This window comes from Anarrhichthys ocellatus, unplaced genomic scaffold (assembly GCF_004355925.1).
Source record: "Anarrhichthys ocellatus isolate YVR2014 unplaced genomic scaffold, GSC_Weel_1.0 scaffold44, whole genome shotgun sequence".
NCBI classification, from domain to species: domain Eukaryota; kingdom Metazoa; phylum Chordata; class Actinopteri; order Perciformes; family Anarhichadidae; genus Anarrhichthys; species Anarrhichthys ocellatus.
The window spans coordinates 1,749,082-1,761,755 of record NW_022280074.1 but is presented as its reverse complement, the minus strand read 5'-3'; the positions used below and the strand labels follow the sequence as shown (position 1 = coordinate 1,761,755).

The following is a 12,674-nucleotide window of genomic DNA, read 5'->3' as shown; positions in this document are numbered from 1 at the left end:
CACACACACACACACACACACACACACACACACACACACACACACACACACACACACACATACATACACAGCAAAACCCAGTAGGTCAGAGACGCTTGCATCATGTTTTTTAAGCATTTTTCTTTTTTTTCTGTGCTGATGGCCCTCCTCCAGCTATGTGCTCTTTGTTCCAGTGTCAGCCAGGGCAGAAAGCTAGTGAAGTGTGTATAGTCCTGACAGTGCTGCTGAAAACATGAAGACATTATAACCAGTTCGCTCTGGTAGCTCTTCTGAAAGGGGAAAAAAAGAAGTCAAAGGTGTTCCTCATGAGAAACAGAGAAAAGGGAAACAGGTGTTTGAGTGGAGAATGTTACAAATGTGATGCAGATGAGCAAAACAAAGTGAAAAACTGGATTAATTTCACCACATCAATACAAAATGTTCCTCTCCAGCTATGAAGGAGTTATGAAATGATCACCTCTTATGAAAGAGGTGAGAAAGTTCCACAGTGTCGTTGTGTAACACTTGCTAGCACCTCAGTTATAAAGGCTTACATGTGTACGAAAAAAAGCCACGCAGCCAAGTGATGTGTCGCCATGGTCACTGCTTTGCTGGCAACCCATCTGACCAGAGACAGACTTCTAATGAGCTCGCTTCTCAAAGGCAACGCAGCGCACCCGCAGGCTCTGTCAGCAACTGTTTGTGTGCCGCTCGTTGAAATGAATTGTTGATTAGCTGAGGTTGAGGTTGGAGAGTGGAGATGACAGATTTCCGGTTGGCTTGGTGTCATGACTGTAAACGATGGGAAATGATAATGTGTTGTCCAAGTAAGAACAAACAGAAAGCAATGTCATCTATCTCTAGCTACATCTAATGTTGAGGTGACGTCATTTCACTTTTCCTCCAACTGCCATTACATTTTTTTACCAAAATGTCCTTGAAATAATGGCATTTACTTTATTCTAGTGAGTTATTTCAAACTTCACAACAAACAGGTGGAAATACAGCACAATTCTCTACAATAAAGCCCATTGAAGGAGACCCACAATGGCTTCATCCTACTGATAAGTATCGTCAGTAAAGGCCAAATTGTGACATCAAATTCTGTTGTCCAAAAACTATTTAAAACACGTCAGTGAGCCTCACGACTGCACTAAGTGACAAGTTACGTCATTGCCATGAACACACACACACAATAAAATTTATATTGAGTCAATCCCACATGAAGGATTTTGGGACTTCTTTTTACTACATGCTTGACTTTCTGCTTTTTCCTACATGTTGCTTTCGTGCTGCTGATGTAACACAAGCAGTCTAGACAGAACACAGCATTAGTTGACCGGAAACAGAGGGTCCTTTACTCTACTTGTGTATTATCTTAAGAGCTGCTCTCTCCCAGTATTAAACCACTAATCTGATTCAAACAGCACTTGAAACAACCTTGTGAGCACTGTTGGCTCTGTGCTAATGAAAAGCGATAATCCTGCAGTCGGTACTGAATAAAATGTTTTCAAAAGCGAAGGAAGTTCAGCTGGAAAGCCTGAATGCTGCCACATTCCTTTATTAGTGAATGTGATTTCATTACTACCTTCTCCCAGATCTACCTTTATCTAAACAACTCACCCCTCTGACATTGTTTTTTAGTTTCAGTATATATTGTTAGGTTATATAGAGTGCTGCTATTCAGGTCTTGTATTTGTCACAGAGCTGCTGCCTTCTGAACCTCTTGCAAACAGAGTTGTATCCTCAGTGAGATGCCATGTTTAGATAAAGGGAGAGCAGAAAAATGAAATCCCTTTCATTAGACGATGTCGCTCTGTGACCAGCAGCATTCATCAAGACTAGATAAAAGGCATAATCAGAGAGGTAGAGGTTGCTTCTTGAACAATAACTCCTTCTAGTGCAGCCTCTGAAGGATGCATTCAGTAGAAATAGGCCCCGAGTAAAAAGAAGTGCTATCAGTGGTCTTGTTTCCAACACGGTGGGAATATATTAGTGAGGAAATCAGAAATGGAAATTAGAGAAATGTTTGCATCTTCCGAATGAATTGGAGAAACAAGGCCAGAGCATTTTCAAATATTAGATATGCATGCTGTGTCCTTCAATGCACTGCTGACTTTCGGTCTCATTTGCTGTTGAAATTATTCAATTCTGAGCACCAGCAAGTCAATTCTAACAGTCGTGCACAAACGATAGAATCTGTTTCAGCAGTGTTAGGTTGAAAAAGGTTTTTTGCAGCAGTAGCTGCCAAGAGAGATGCAAATCTGAGACTAGTAGTTTTTAATGCATTCTTAATCGAATGACTTTACCACTGTGCATTCTTTGATACATGCATCAGACAAATGAAAGAACAAGTCCAGCGTTTATGTTTTGTGTCTTACTGGCTCACCTCCAGGCTTTCACTCACATTGCTGTTGGTGAACTGATGGTGCTCCTGTCATATTCTATCTGACAGCCTCCCTCTGGGTCCTCGGGGATAACATATTAGAGCCAGGCCGCTTTGCCTTCGGATGTACATTTATAAAATGACTGACGCTCAGCACACATGCACCGGAGTACACAGAGGTTACGCTCGATAAGCAAATATAGTCTTTATTTCAGTTTCATTAAAGGGGTCCCCTATTTATCAAGCGGCGGAGACAAATGCACTCCCTTGGTTTCAGCTCATCTGTTTGTCGGATGCTGTGGCTCGATCATCAGTCTTGTGGACTGATGCAGAAAATATATTGAAATAGGTTGGATTGATAGAAATGTTCCGAAAACCTTTCCCTTCCCCTTTTTTTTCATAGGTGTTATGGAACATATATACTGCAGAGAGCTTCATGATTACATTTACAGTATCTAATGTTTCCTCTGGAGTTCATTCACAGGGCATAAAAAAACAACACTTTTTCTTTTCTTTTTTTTCTCTCCTCTTGTGCTTCCATCATCTTTTAAAAAAGTTATTTTTTTCTGCTTGCCTTCGCCGGGCACATGTTCCTCCTCAACCACCACCCCCCCGCCCCCCCGCCCACCTCCTCTTTGTCTGAGACCCAGTGAACATGGTCCCTTCTGCTGTCACTTTCAGCACACTTTACCCCGCTCCCCTGTTTGAAGTTCTGTCATTGCCAGGCTTTGAACTGCCATGTGAGTTTTACCCTGCACAATGCTTGTCTCCAGAGCTTCATCTGGTGTGAAATTGTCAGAGCCATAGGCCACATTTCAACACGGGGTTTTTTGTACCCTGTGTAATGCAGAGTGCCTAGCAATGGACTGGACATGTTCACGCATGGCCCAAAACAACCTGTTTCATTGTTTAGCGCTGCTACCTTTGGCGCAGCCAGCCGCCATCTATCATTTTTTGGCCCGTTTAAGAGTCCTGAAAAACACGACCTGTTTCCAGTGATATTAAGCAAAATATAATTTTGAGATTTGTGTTAAATGTCTTTAATTTAATGCTACCATATACTTACACTAGATCAAATTTCACGTATGACATTATGTTCTCTTATCTCCACAATATTTATTCAACAGCTATAGTTACCTGTTACTTTACAGGTTTCATAAACAAAACATATGATCAACTTATAAGATATGATGCATTGTTATATATTATACCCCTTAGGAGTGTACATATATTTGAAATAACCTTCACCAGCTACAATATTAAAATTTGGTTCACATGCGTCTGTAGTAGTTATTCTACAATATCATAAATAAAATAATTTAGAAAGCAGATATTCTGCATAATGACCTTTTGTACTTTGGATGCTACGTTTTGATTTTATTTAAATAGCCGTACCCGTGGTTTTGTTTGTTTTAGCCTTTTTACTACAAATCACATTCACTTAATATCACAGCTAAACATTTTGAAAAGCCTACTGCTGAGTTTTACAAATTTGAATGTTTTTTCCCACGTTTCATTCCAGGTGTCCTTTGCTTTCCATCGATTTCTGTTGGTATGAAAATCAATACGCAGGCTCTTGACACTTGCTTTACTTGTGTTATCAATCACAATAAACATCAAGTATGCATTTAAAAAAAAATAACATCAATGTTTCAAGGTAGTTCACTGCTGACTTTTCAAATTGATCTGCTCACATCGCGCAACGGTAATGTAACATTTGCTGGAAAAATGTACACTTGATGTTCAATGCAGTAATCTCACACACCTCGAGCCAGTTTCAAGAGCCTGCTTATTGATTTTCATATTGTTTATAAATGAGTGTAAACCAGTGTCGGTCTGGAACAAACTGCACATGATTTATTGTTAAAGTAAAATATTTTTGGTATTATTTTTCTATCGCCAATGAATCTAAATGTCTGTGTGTAATGTGAACTGTTTTGGTTTACAGCCCTGCAAATTCTGCTCTCATCAATCTCATTTCAAGCAGCAGACAGCTGTTTTCAGTACACTGCCTGGCAAAACAACTGCACACACGCAAAGTTAGCAACTAGCTGGTGAATGTAGTGGCTCATTTAGCAGCTCGATATTTCCCTCAAGATTCGGTAGAGACAGAAACCGAGTTTAGAGGAGAGTAAATAGAGTGAATATTGGACTTACATTCACCAGGTGGCTAGAAACACAACTCCAAATGAAATAAGACTACATGTCAGTGTTGGCTTGACAACTGCCCCGTAGAGTAAAAGAAAATCAATGAATGCAGCTTTTTAGTGCCAAAACTTAAAAAAAAACAATTTTTTCATGCATTCATTATTTTTCTGACATTATTATATTTCTACTTTTACCTCAGTAATGGATTTGAATTTTCTGTCGCTGCCTCCCCAGAAATAAACAGGAAATACGTTGTTTTTGTTCTGCTGCACTGATGCTTTTGTGCATCAGCCTCATATCTGGGCATGAGGCATCCACTCAGGGTCTTTAGTTTGGCTGTAGCTGCGCTTGTTAGTCTAATAACACCAGTGGCTGGTAATGACTGCGGCCTCTATGAGTCTCCAGCTGATACAACCAACAAAACACTGTGCAGGAGTCCACTTGTTAGGAGAGACCCCGGGGAAGGGTTTTTAGTTGCTGCAGTGATGGCCTGCCTCCATAATGGCTGGGTGGGCCGCTGGTGAGAATTTTGTGGCTTGAAGTGCCACCAAATTTGTCGCCTCTGCTTTGTGTCCCCCTGAGCACTGGGCAAACATTCTGCCGCATACCTGCAGTGTCTCTCTCTCCCGGCTCCATAGATTTCTGTGAGCCATAGTGCTATACCTCGGCTGAGGATTTCTATCTGTGTAATGCGAGGCATACTGTATCTTAAAAATACTTTGATCCTAAAATATGCTGTATTGATGATAAGGAAAGAAGTTAATTGAATCCTATGATATTTTTGCCAATCTCCGCTGGCACTCACTCAGAGATCCGGGCATGTGCACTTCATTTGAACTGTGAAACTTTATCACATATGCACAGTGCTCGATGTTTACATATGGCGATGAAACGAGGTTACCCCAAGCTCTGAGATGAGGTCCAAATGTTTCAATTTCACTGCGACATAAGCAATTAGCGAAGCTCTTGTTAGTGTGCTCCCTGCTTTCTCCCTCTCTCTCCTTATCCGTGAATCTCCCTCATCCCTCGTGCCAGCGGGAGATGAATTTGTCTTCGATGTCCTTGGATTTCTGTCTTGTAAACACCATAGGCGGTGAGCACTGTTTACCGGTGTGCATGGCAGGCAAACAGCCGGCTCCGTCTCCTGCATAGCTCGTCCCGTGGGGCCAAACTCACCTTGTTACCCTTTTAATTAGTAGGAGCAGTTAATAGTGCCGGCCGCTTCTGCCGCCTCAGCACTCTGCTCCGACTTCAAGAATCCCTCCGATCGATAGCTTAAGAGTCCGACTGAGAGAAGGAGTCGAGGGAGGAGGATGGGGGATCCTATTGAGGGAGCAGCTCAGGTGCATTCATGGTGGTTTTTGGAGAGAAATCAAACAACGTACTATTTTTTTTGGTGGAAGCTTTGGTGCGGGTGTATCAATATCTATTCTCCCTCTTTTTTTTCGTGTCCATTTGAAGGGATAACAAGGTCTCTGGGTTTCTCATGCGCAGTCCCTCTCGCCCAGTTTCTCCTCTCCCACGTTTCCGCTCCCTCTAAAATGAATGTAATCAAAAAGCAGCGGGTTTGCTCTGCGGATTCTATTATGCCCTTATAAGCTTTTATCCCTTCCAACCGCCCGCCTGCCCCCACCGTGCTCATTTCTTTTCTTGTTTTGATTTAAAGATGCAGTGGAAGTACTTAGCATTTAGATGACATGCTGCTGGAGAGGTGTGATGGATCAGCGCCTCTTCAGAGTACTGAATTTCTTTGACAGCGCCGGGGCCGGTCGGACAGACAGAGCGACAGATCGCAGGACGACGGGCCGGGGCGGGCAGCTGAATACCAAGTCCACCTCGCTGCTACAGATAGCCTGGCACAGCCGAGGGGAGAGCAGCAGCGGCTGCTGCCGGGAATGCCAATGCGCTGCCCAGACAGGCGTCTCGCCTTGGCTCCTCTGATTGGCTAAACAGACCATTAGCTTCGTGATTATGATTAGCCGAGTCATTATCTACACAAAAGTGGCTCATTCACCAATATCAAGAAGGCGAGGGAGCTGTTTTCTTCCTCCGGTCAAGGGGAAAACTGCATGTTTTCATGCGCTCTCCTAAAGATGAATGTGGGAGGCAAGAAGTGGTTGTTCACAGAGAAACAAAGTGGAGCACTGTTTATCACCATACCCTACAGCAAATGTGATAAAAATGTTCTATCTGTGTGATGCCATTGATGGGAGAAAGGAAAGGTCTCTCGGTCGTTAACGCTGATGATGAGGTGGCCATTACTCGCTCGTATTTTCTGGTCGAGGAGAGAAACGGCGTCCTTAGAGGTCATAAAAACTGGGGGAGAACAAAATAACCTTCAGCTTCCATCGTCTCGCCTTAGATATAATTGGAAGACACGCCATCTGTGCTTTTAAATGGACATATGCTGCTCTGCGTCTGAGGCAAATATGCTGAGGGAAAGTTGATTAAAACCTTAGTGAAAGCTGGCCTCTGACATTCTACTTTTCTTTTCCAGCCTTTGCCCAAGGAACCGTCGTAGGATGCAGAGAAAACAGCAAGTATGTGAGTTTTTTAATGATATACTTCATTCCAATTTGCATACTGAGTGTATAACCCTGCTTCAGTTAACTTCGACATATAAGCAACCAAAGACATTTTGATTGTTCTGCCCTGTAGAAGGCAGAAATAATAACTCCTAAGGGAAACAGCAGACACCTCGCCTTAATTCCAAGTTGTTTAAGAGTTCAGTGTAACTCAGACCTGGAATGAATCAGCCATTAGTGTGTATTCGTCATGTACTTTTCAGTACTGCTCTCACCACTGAGTGAAAATAAAGATCATTCAGGACTTGGAGAAGACACAATGGAATCCCTCATTTCTCAGTTTGCATTCACTTCAGACAGAAAAGGGAAGTCAAAGGGGGTTACGGGAAGTTTTGGAATGGAAACTAAAAAGCCCCACTGTGGATACATCAAAGGGGGAGGCTACTTCCTGTGTCCAGGCTCTCGTTTAGGACAAAGGTAGAAAACCGATATGATTGGGAGGATGTTCTTGACAAAAGAAATAAGCGAAGGAAAAAGCTACATTTTAGAAAAATGCCGTTTCGAAATGCTATGGTGACAGATTCCTGCCGAATTCGATATCAAGCAGGAGTCAGGAGCAGGCTAGCCTTGGTTAACGTCACTTCCACAAACATTCTTCTTTTCTCTAAAAAAAACAAGAAAGAAAGAAAAAAGATTAAAACTAAATTCCGCTCTCTAGAACATTGACTGAGTATCTGTGAAGCTTTTATATTCTGCAAAAAAACAGGCATTTGGAATCTGCATGCTTTATGTCTCCGAGCCAATACTCTAAGATTGATATCCCCTCTTCCACCGAGAAAACAAAATGAATCACGCACAATTACCAAGGACAGGGAGAAAAGGGGAATTGGAGGCGTCATAAATATTTATTTGCCAGCCCTGGGAATTTGTGCAATTCTGTGTGGATTTGCCGACTCAAATTTAAGTGTCTGAATGATTTATATGGGCGGTCTCGGGTGTCACAATTGTCCACTGTCACCGTGAATCAACATTAACATTAACATTTATGGATTTATCCATATAACATATTCATGGCAGAGTTCTATTATCATTCAGATGGCTTTCTTCATTAAATGATTGGCTAAATTAAGTCATTAGCTCCAGAATTTCATTGGAGGTGAAACCTATTCCACGTGGAAAGGAATATATTAGCACATACACTCATGGACCAATCCCTTTAAAGAATCATTCACACAATTTAATTTGTTAAAGCTCAAATAAAGCCCCGTTCAGACATGGAATACGTCAAATTACTGGTTTTATATATCTATTTTAATGGCTTTTTGTCAGACATGTTTGCGTTATGGAAATTATTCATTGTTATTGTTAATTATATCAATTATATCAATAATCATTCAGACCCCTGTTTTATAATGTCTAACAGTGCACAGGCAGAGAATGACAAAACCTTAATTTGGAGCTCTCATTTCATTTTTAATTGGTTTAGATGTTGTATATGAAGAGTTTTGCTGAAACTGGCTCAGATGAAAATTGAAAATACAGGGAGGGGGGGGGCGCTGGTCTGATTATTACTGTGTTGTTGTTTTTTGTATTTCTTGTCCTGCACCGTGAGGGTAAAAAAAAAGAATAATATCCTCGACAGCTTAAAACTGTGTCATTCGGCGTTTTGGGATTCATTAAACTGAATTTATTTTTGATTAAAAAAACAACAAATGACAAAGCGCTTTTTTGCAGGAATGTGACACAAAACAGTTGCATAAGTAGGCAATCAATGCCATTGTCGCCCAAAATGAGTCCTGAAATCCACCCAAAAGTCAAGGCACTCTTGTGTAAATAAATAACTAAATATTTTTCTTTATGTATAAGAAATCATAATGGTGTGTTATTAAATATATTAGCTTTCTCAAACAAAGGCCAAACATGTATTCTCTGTGCATATTTAACCTTGTTTTGTGTTGTGGCAGCCTTTAGCTTAAATGCCGTGGTGTTCAGTTTGCAGTTGTCTTACGTAAAATGTGGCGGAAATGTTAACTATGTTTGACCTGGTAAGACTACCATCCTGACTTTTGAAACAACCGTGTCTCGTGATTTGGAACTATCTTCTTTCTCCGTCCCTCTGCAGGTTCATTGTCATCCATGCTACAAAAGGAACTGAGACCAATCTCTACACCAGAACATTGTGTCCATTCACCAACGAGATTCCCAAACTTAAGACCAGGTTTGACCTTCAATACTAAAATAAATAAATAGTGATAATCCGGAGTTTCTCCAATCCCCACAGTGAAAGACTCTCGGCAGACACTTCTGAGAACTCTGAGAAGTCTCAAGTGAGCAGCATGGTATACTCCATCGGCATTGAATCTTCACGCAGCCAAATTCGTGGACACGTCACAGAACTAAAATCCCTGTGAGGAACATTTATCAACGGGGCAGTGGAATATTCAGTGAAGTACTTTACCTTTTATTTTTGTCCTTGTTATCCAACATCCAGTCTGCAGGGGAGAGCTCCTTGAAGATTTTTCGTACCTTTGTGGCTTGATTTAGACTTGTCAAAAGGTCTTTCAGAAGTCGATCCCGTTCATCTTCTTTACTATCCCTGCTATGAAGCCGTCCGGGGTTATATTCCAGCCAAGTTCCTTTAATGTCAGCTTACTGCTGAAGAGTAATGACTCTGCAGAGGTTGAGCCAGGCCGTATTGTCCATTGGATTCTTTCTCTCATTTGGCTGATGGGTGAAACTTTACACCTCTGCATTTAAATACACACAGGACGGACGGTTGTGAGAAAGCATGAAAGTCTCTTGGAATGTCACAGAAGAGACGACAGAGACGAGTTGACTCAATGACTGAAGGTCACGATGGTGAAATGTGGACATTTTGAGCGTCTTAGCTTATAACTTATGTTTTTTTAATGTGGTGCCAACATAGACTAGAAGAGTAGTTTTTGTCAATGAACCTCACACATCTTGTACACACCACCGGGAGCATTTAGCCGATGTGGAACCCTGGCTCATGTTAATGGTCTGTGTGTTTGTGAGCAAGTGATTTTGCATCTCTCCACGTGGGAATGTGTGTGTGTGTGTGTGTGCGCTTGTGCGTGAGTGTGTGTGCACATCCAGAGATACACTGTGAAATAAGTCATATCCAATGCATCATTCATACTCTTGTATATTTTTGGGACACGCCCAGACCAGAGCTCACCATCTGGCAAGAGAAGCATTTGCAATTTTACAGATGTTGGATATCATTTTAATCTTCACGGGTGAATCCTGGGATTGACTTTTCTTTTCTTTTGTGTCTTTTATTTAGTACATAGAGATATTTATATTGGGGGGGGGTGGGGGGGCTGGGGACAGATCTACAGTGTGTCGCATAAGTTAAATTCTGTAATTAAAATCAATTCATGCGTGATTAAATGTATTCAGAATCCTTGTTTAAATTGACTATATTTTGATAAGAAATGTTTTGGCTAGCTGGACGTGCTATTTGCTGATTTCAGATGCTTGATATATTTGAAATTATGTATATATACATATATATATATATATATTCAATTAATGTATTTTATGTTCTGTGGGTCTCATTTCAAGCGGAGGTAAAGCAAAGGAGAAGCACAAGAAGGCATTCTTCTGAGAGAAGTACAAGAGGTGGACAAATTAACAAGAACACCAGCAAGATATTACAAAAACACAATGAAAATAAAACACAATTGAAATACATGTATATTAATATATGTACTAAGGTACGGTCAACCCGAAGTCTCAAAAAATAGCCTTCACATAGCAAGTGTTTGTTGCAGGGCAATTACAATATATTTCCACAGGTGTTCCTGTTAATGTGTCTACATCCTGTTTTTGTTTTTTTCATTTCTTTGTACTAAAAGATCCTGTACATCTCCATCTTAATGTATGCATTTGAGGATATAAAGAGCGCGTCCGCTCCCGGGAGCTGCGGAGTGTATTTGGTGTTTGTGCGTGAGTGTTTTCCAGGTCAACAGTGGTCTGTGAGTGAGAAAATACCAATTTCCACCTGATCCTATACCTTTGATTTTATGCTGCCTTTATTTATCGCTTCTTTGGTTTGCCCTCGCCGTAAATAAATTGCCCCTTTGAGTGACTGTCAACGCAGGAACTGCTGCTGCAGTCGCACGCAACAGGGCAGAGGCAGAGCAGATTTAAATTTTAGCAAAATCTCAGAAAAGAACAAATATCCGGACATCTACTTGCAAAGTTGTCAAAAAAATGTCAACACCTGACAGTGAGTGGCAATTTATACCAGCATATATAATCAAACTAAGTTCTGCCAGTCCTAGCACAGAGCCGCTGACTCCCTGCTGCACGAGGGACTATCTAGGGCCCCAAGCTGAGGGAGTGCCTCCTAAATTGTCAGGGCTGTAAATGCCTTTTGTGGTCTATATGTAAATATTTTATACTTTTATTTCACGCGGTCCTTGTTTTGAAAGAGGCTTTGGTTGAAAACTACAGTACTACAGGTCAATTATTTCCTAAACGGGGACACAGCAACAGTATCTGATACAAACTGGAACAATAAAAAAAGAACAAAGTGTTCTTGTGGAGACTAAAATGAAACTGGGTAACACTTTCTATGAAGCACATGATGTATTTTAATATCGGCTTCTGCATAATGGTTTATAACAGCAGCATATTACATTGTAAAAGTTGCCACCAATGCCTCATGTGAGGGAGAATCCACAATGTGATGTGCGGTTATTGAAGAATAACACACAAAGCGTGGGTATCGGAATATGTAACGCACAGTGTGCAGTTTTTCACATCTGCATGATGCCTCATGATCTTTCCCACTTATATCATGGCCGCTTATTCCAGAAATATACAGTAAATATTTTAGTATTTATTCTGGGGGACAATGAGCTCTTTTAGGGAAAAACTTTAAATCACTAAAACTTTGTTTTTTGGTTAACCTTAGAATCCTCTAGCAGTAAACATAATTTTACTACTTAAAAAAAGTAGGAGAAGCCAGCTGTTGCGACCACTGAAACCAGCAGCCCTCCAGCTATCAGTAATTATTTAGAAAAGTGATGAGGGTGCTATGTCAGACCTTAAACAAATGTGTTATAATGATTTTGATATTGGACATAATCTTAGTTGCTCATAATTGCTCGACTCAATTTGCATGAAAAGTTGTAAAGTTTTATGCACATGGTGATGCTTTCTGTAATGTTTTATTTTACAGGTATGGAAGTGCCTGGTAAAATAGCATTCAGTGTTCATTTAGAAAACTTTAAATAATTAATATTAATGGCTAAGAAAGCACAATGTTAAGTTTTTTACTCAGAGCACAGCAGGTCAGGTGACATTGTATAAAAAATGCAATTAGTCTACATGGAAGCATACAGGGAGTAAAGTTTCCAACAATAGATAACTGATGACTGCATTCTTACTTTGGTTTGAATTCATTTGCTTTAAAAGGTTTCCCTCTTGAAACCAACAACTGGTGATAAACTGTCTCCCTGCATCTGGTCCAAAGTTACAGTTCTTTCCAGGAGACCTTAAAGAAATCATCAGGAAATGATGGACCCGTAAAATAAAGCGTTACCGTGCTGTCTATGAATATTATTGATGGAGAGTGTTCTTCGACTTGCCACAATGTTTGTACG

The 12,674-nt window shown here is 40.7% G+C and overlaps 1 protein-coding gene across 2 annotated transcripts in view; it reads left to right on the top strand.

Moving 5' to 3' along the window:
* Positions 1-10,996, top strand: part of tafa5l (TAFA chemokine like family member 5, like) — a 40,716-nt gene extending 29,720 nt beyond the window's left edge. Inside the window, exons 4-5 of one of the 2 annotated variants that reach the window (XM_031868762.1) lie at positions 7,011-7,053; positions 9,161-10,996. In XM_031868762.1, coding sequence (XP_031724622.1) covers positions 7,011-7,034 — 24 coding nt within the window. In that variant the 3' untranslated portion in view covers positions 7,035-7,053; positions 9,161-10,996. Of the gene's footprint in view, positions 1-7,010; positions 7,058-9,160 lie in introns of both variants that reach the window. The other variant, XM_031868763.1, reaches the window with a different exon arrangement.
* Positions 10,997-12,674: the final 1,678 nt, after the last annotated feature.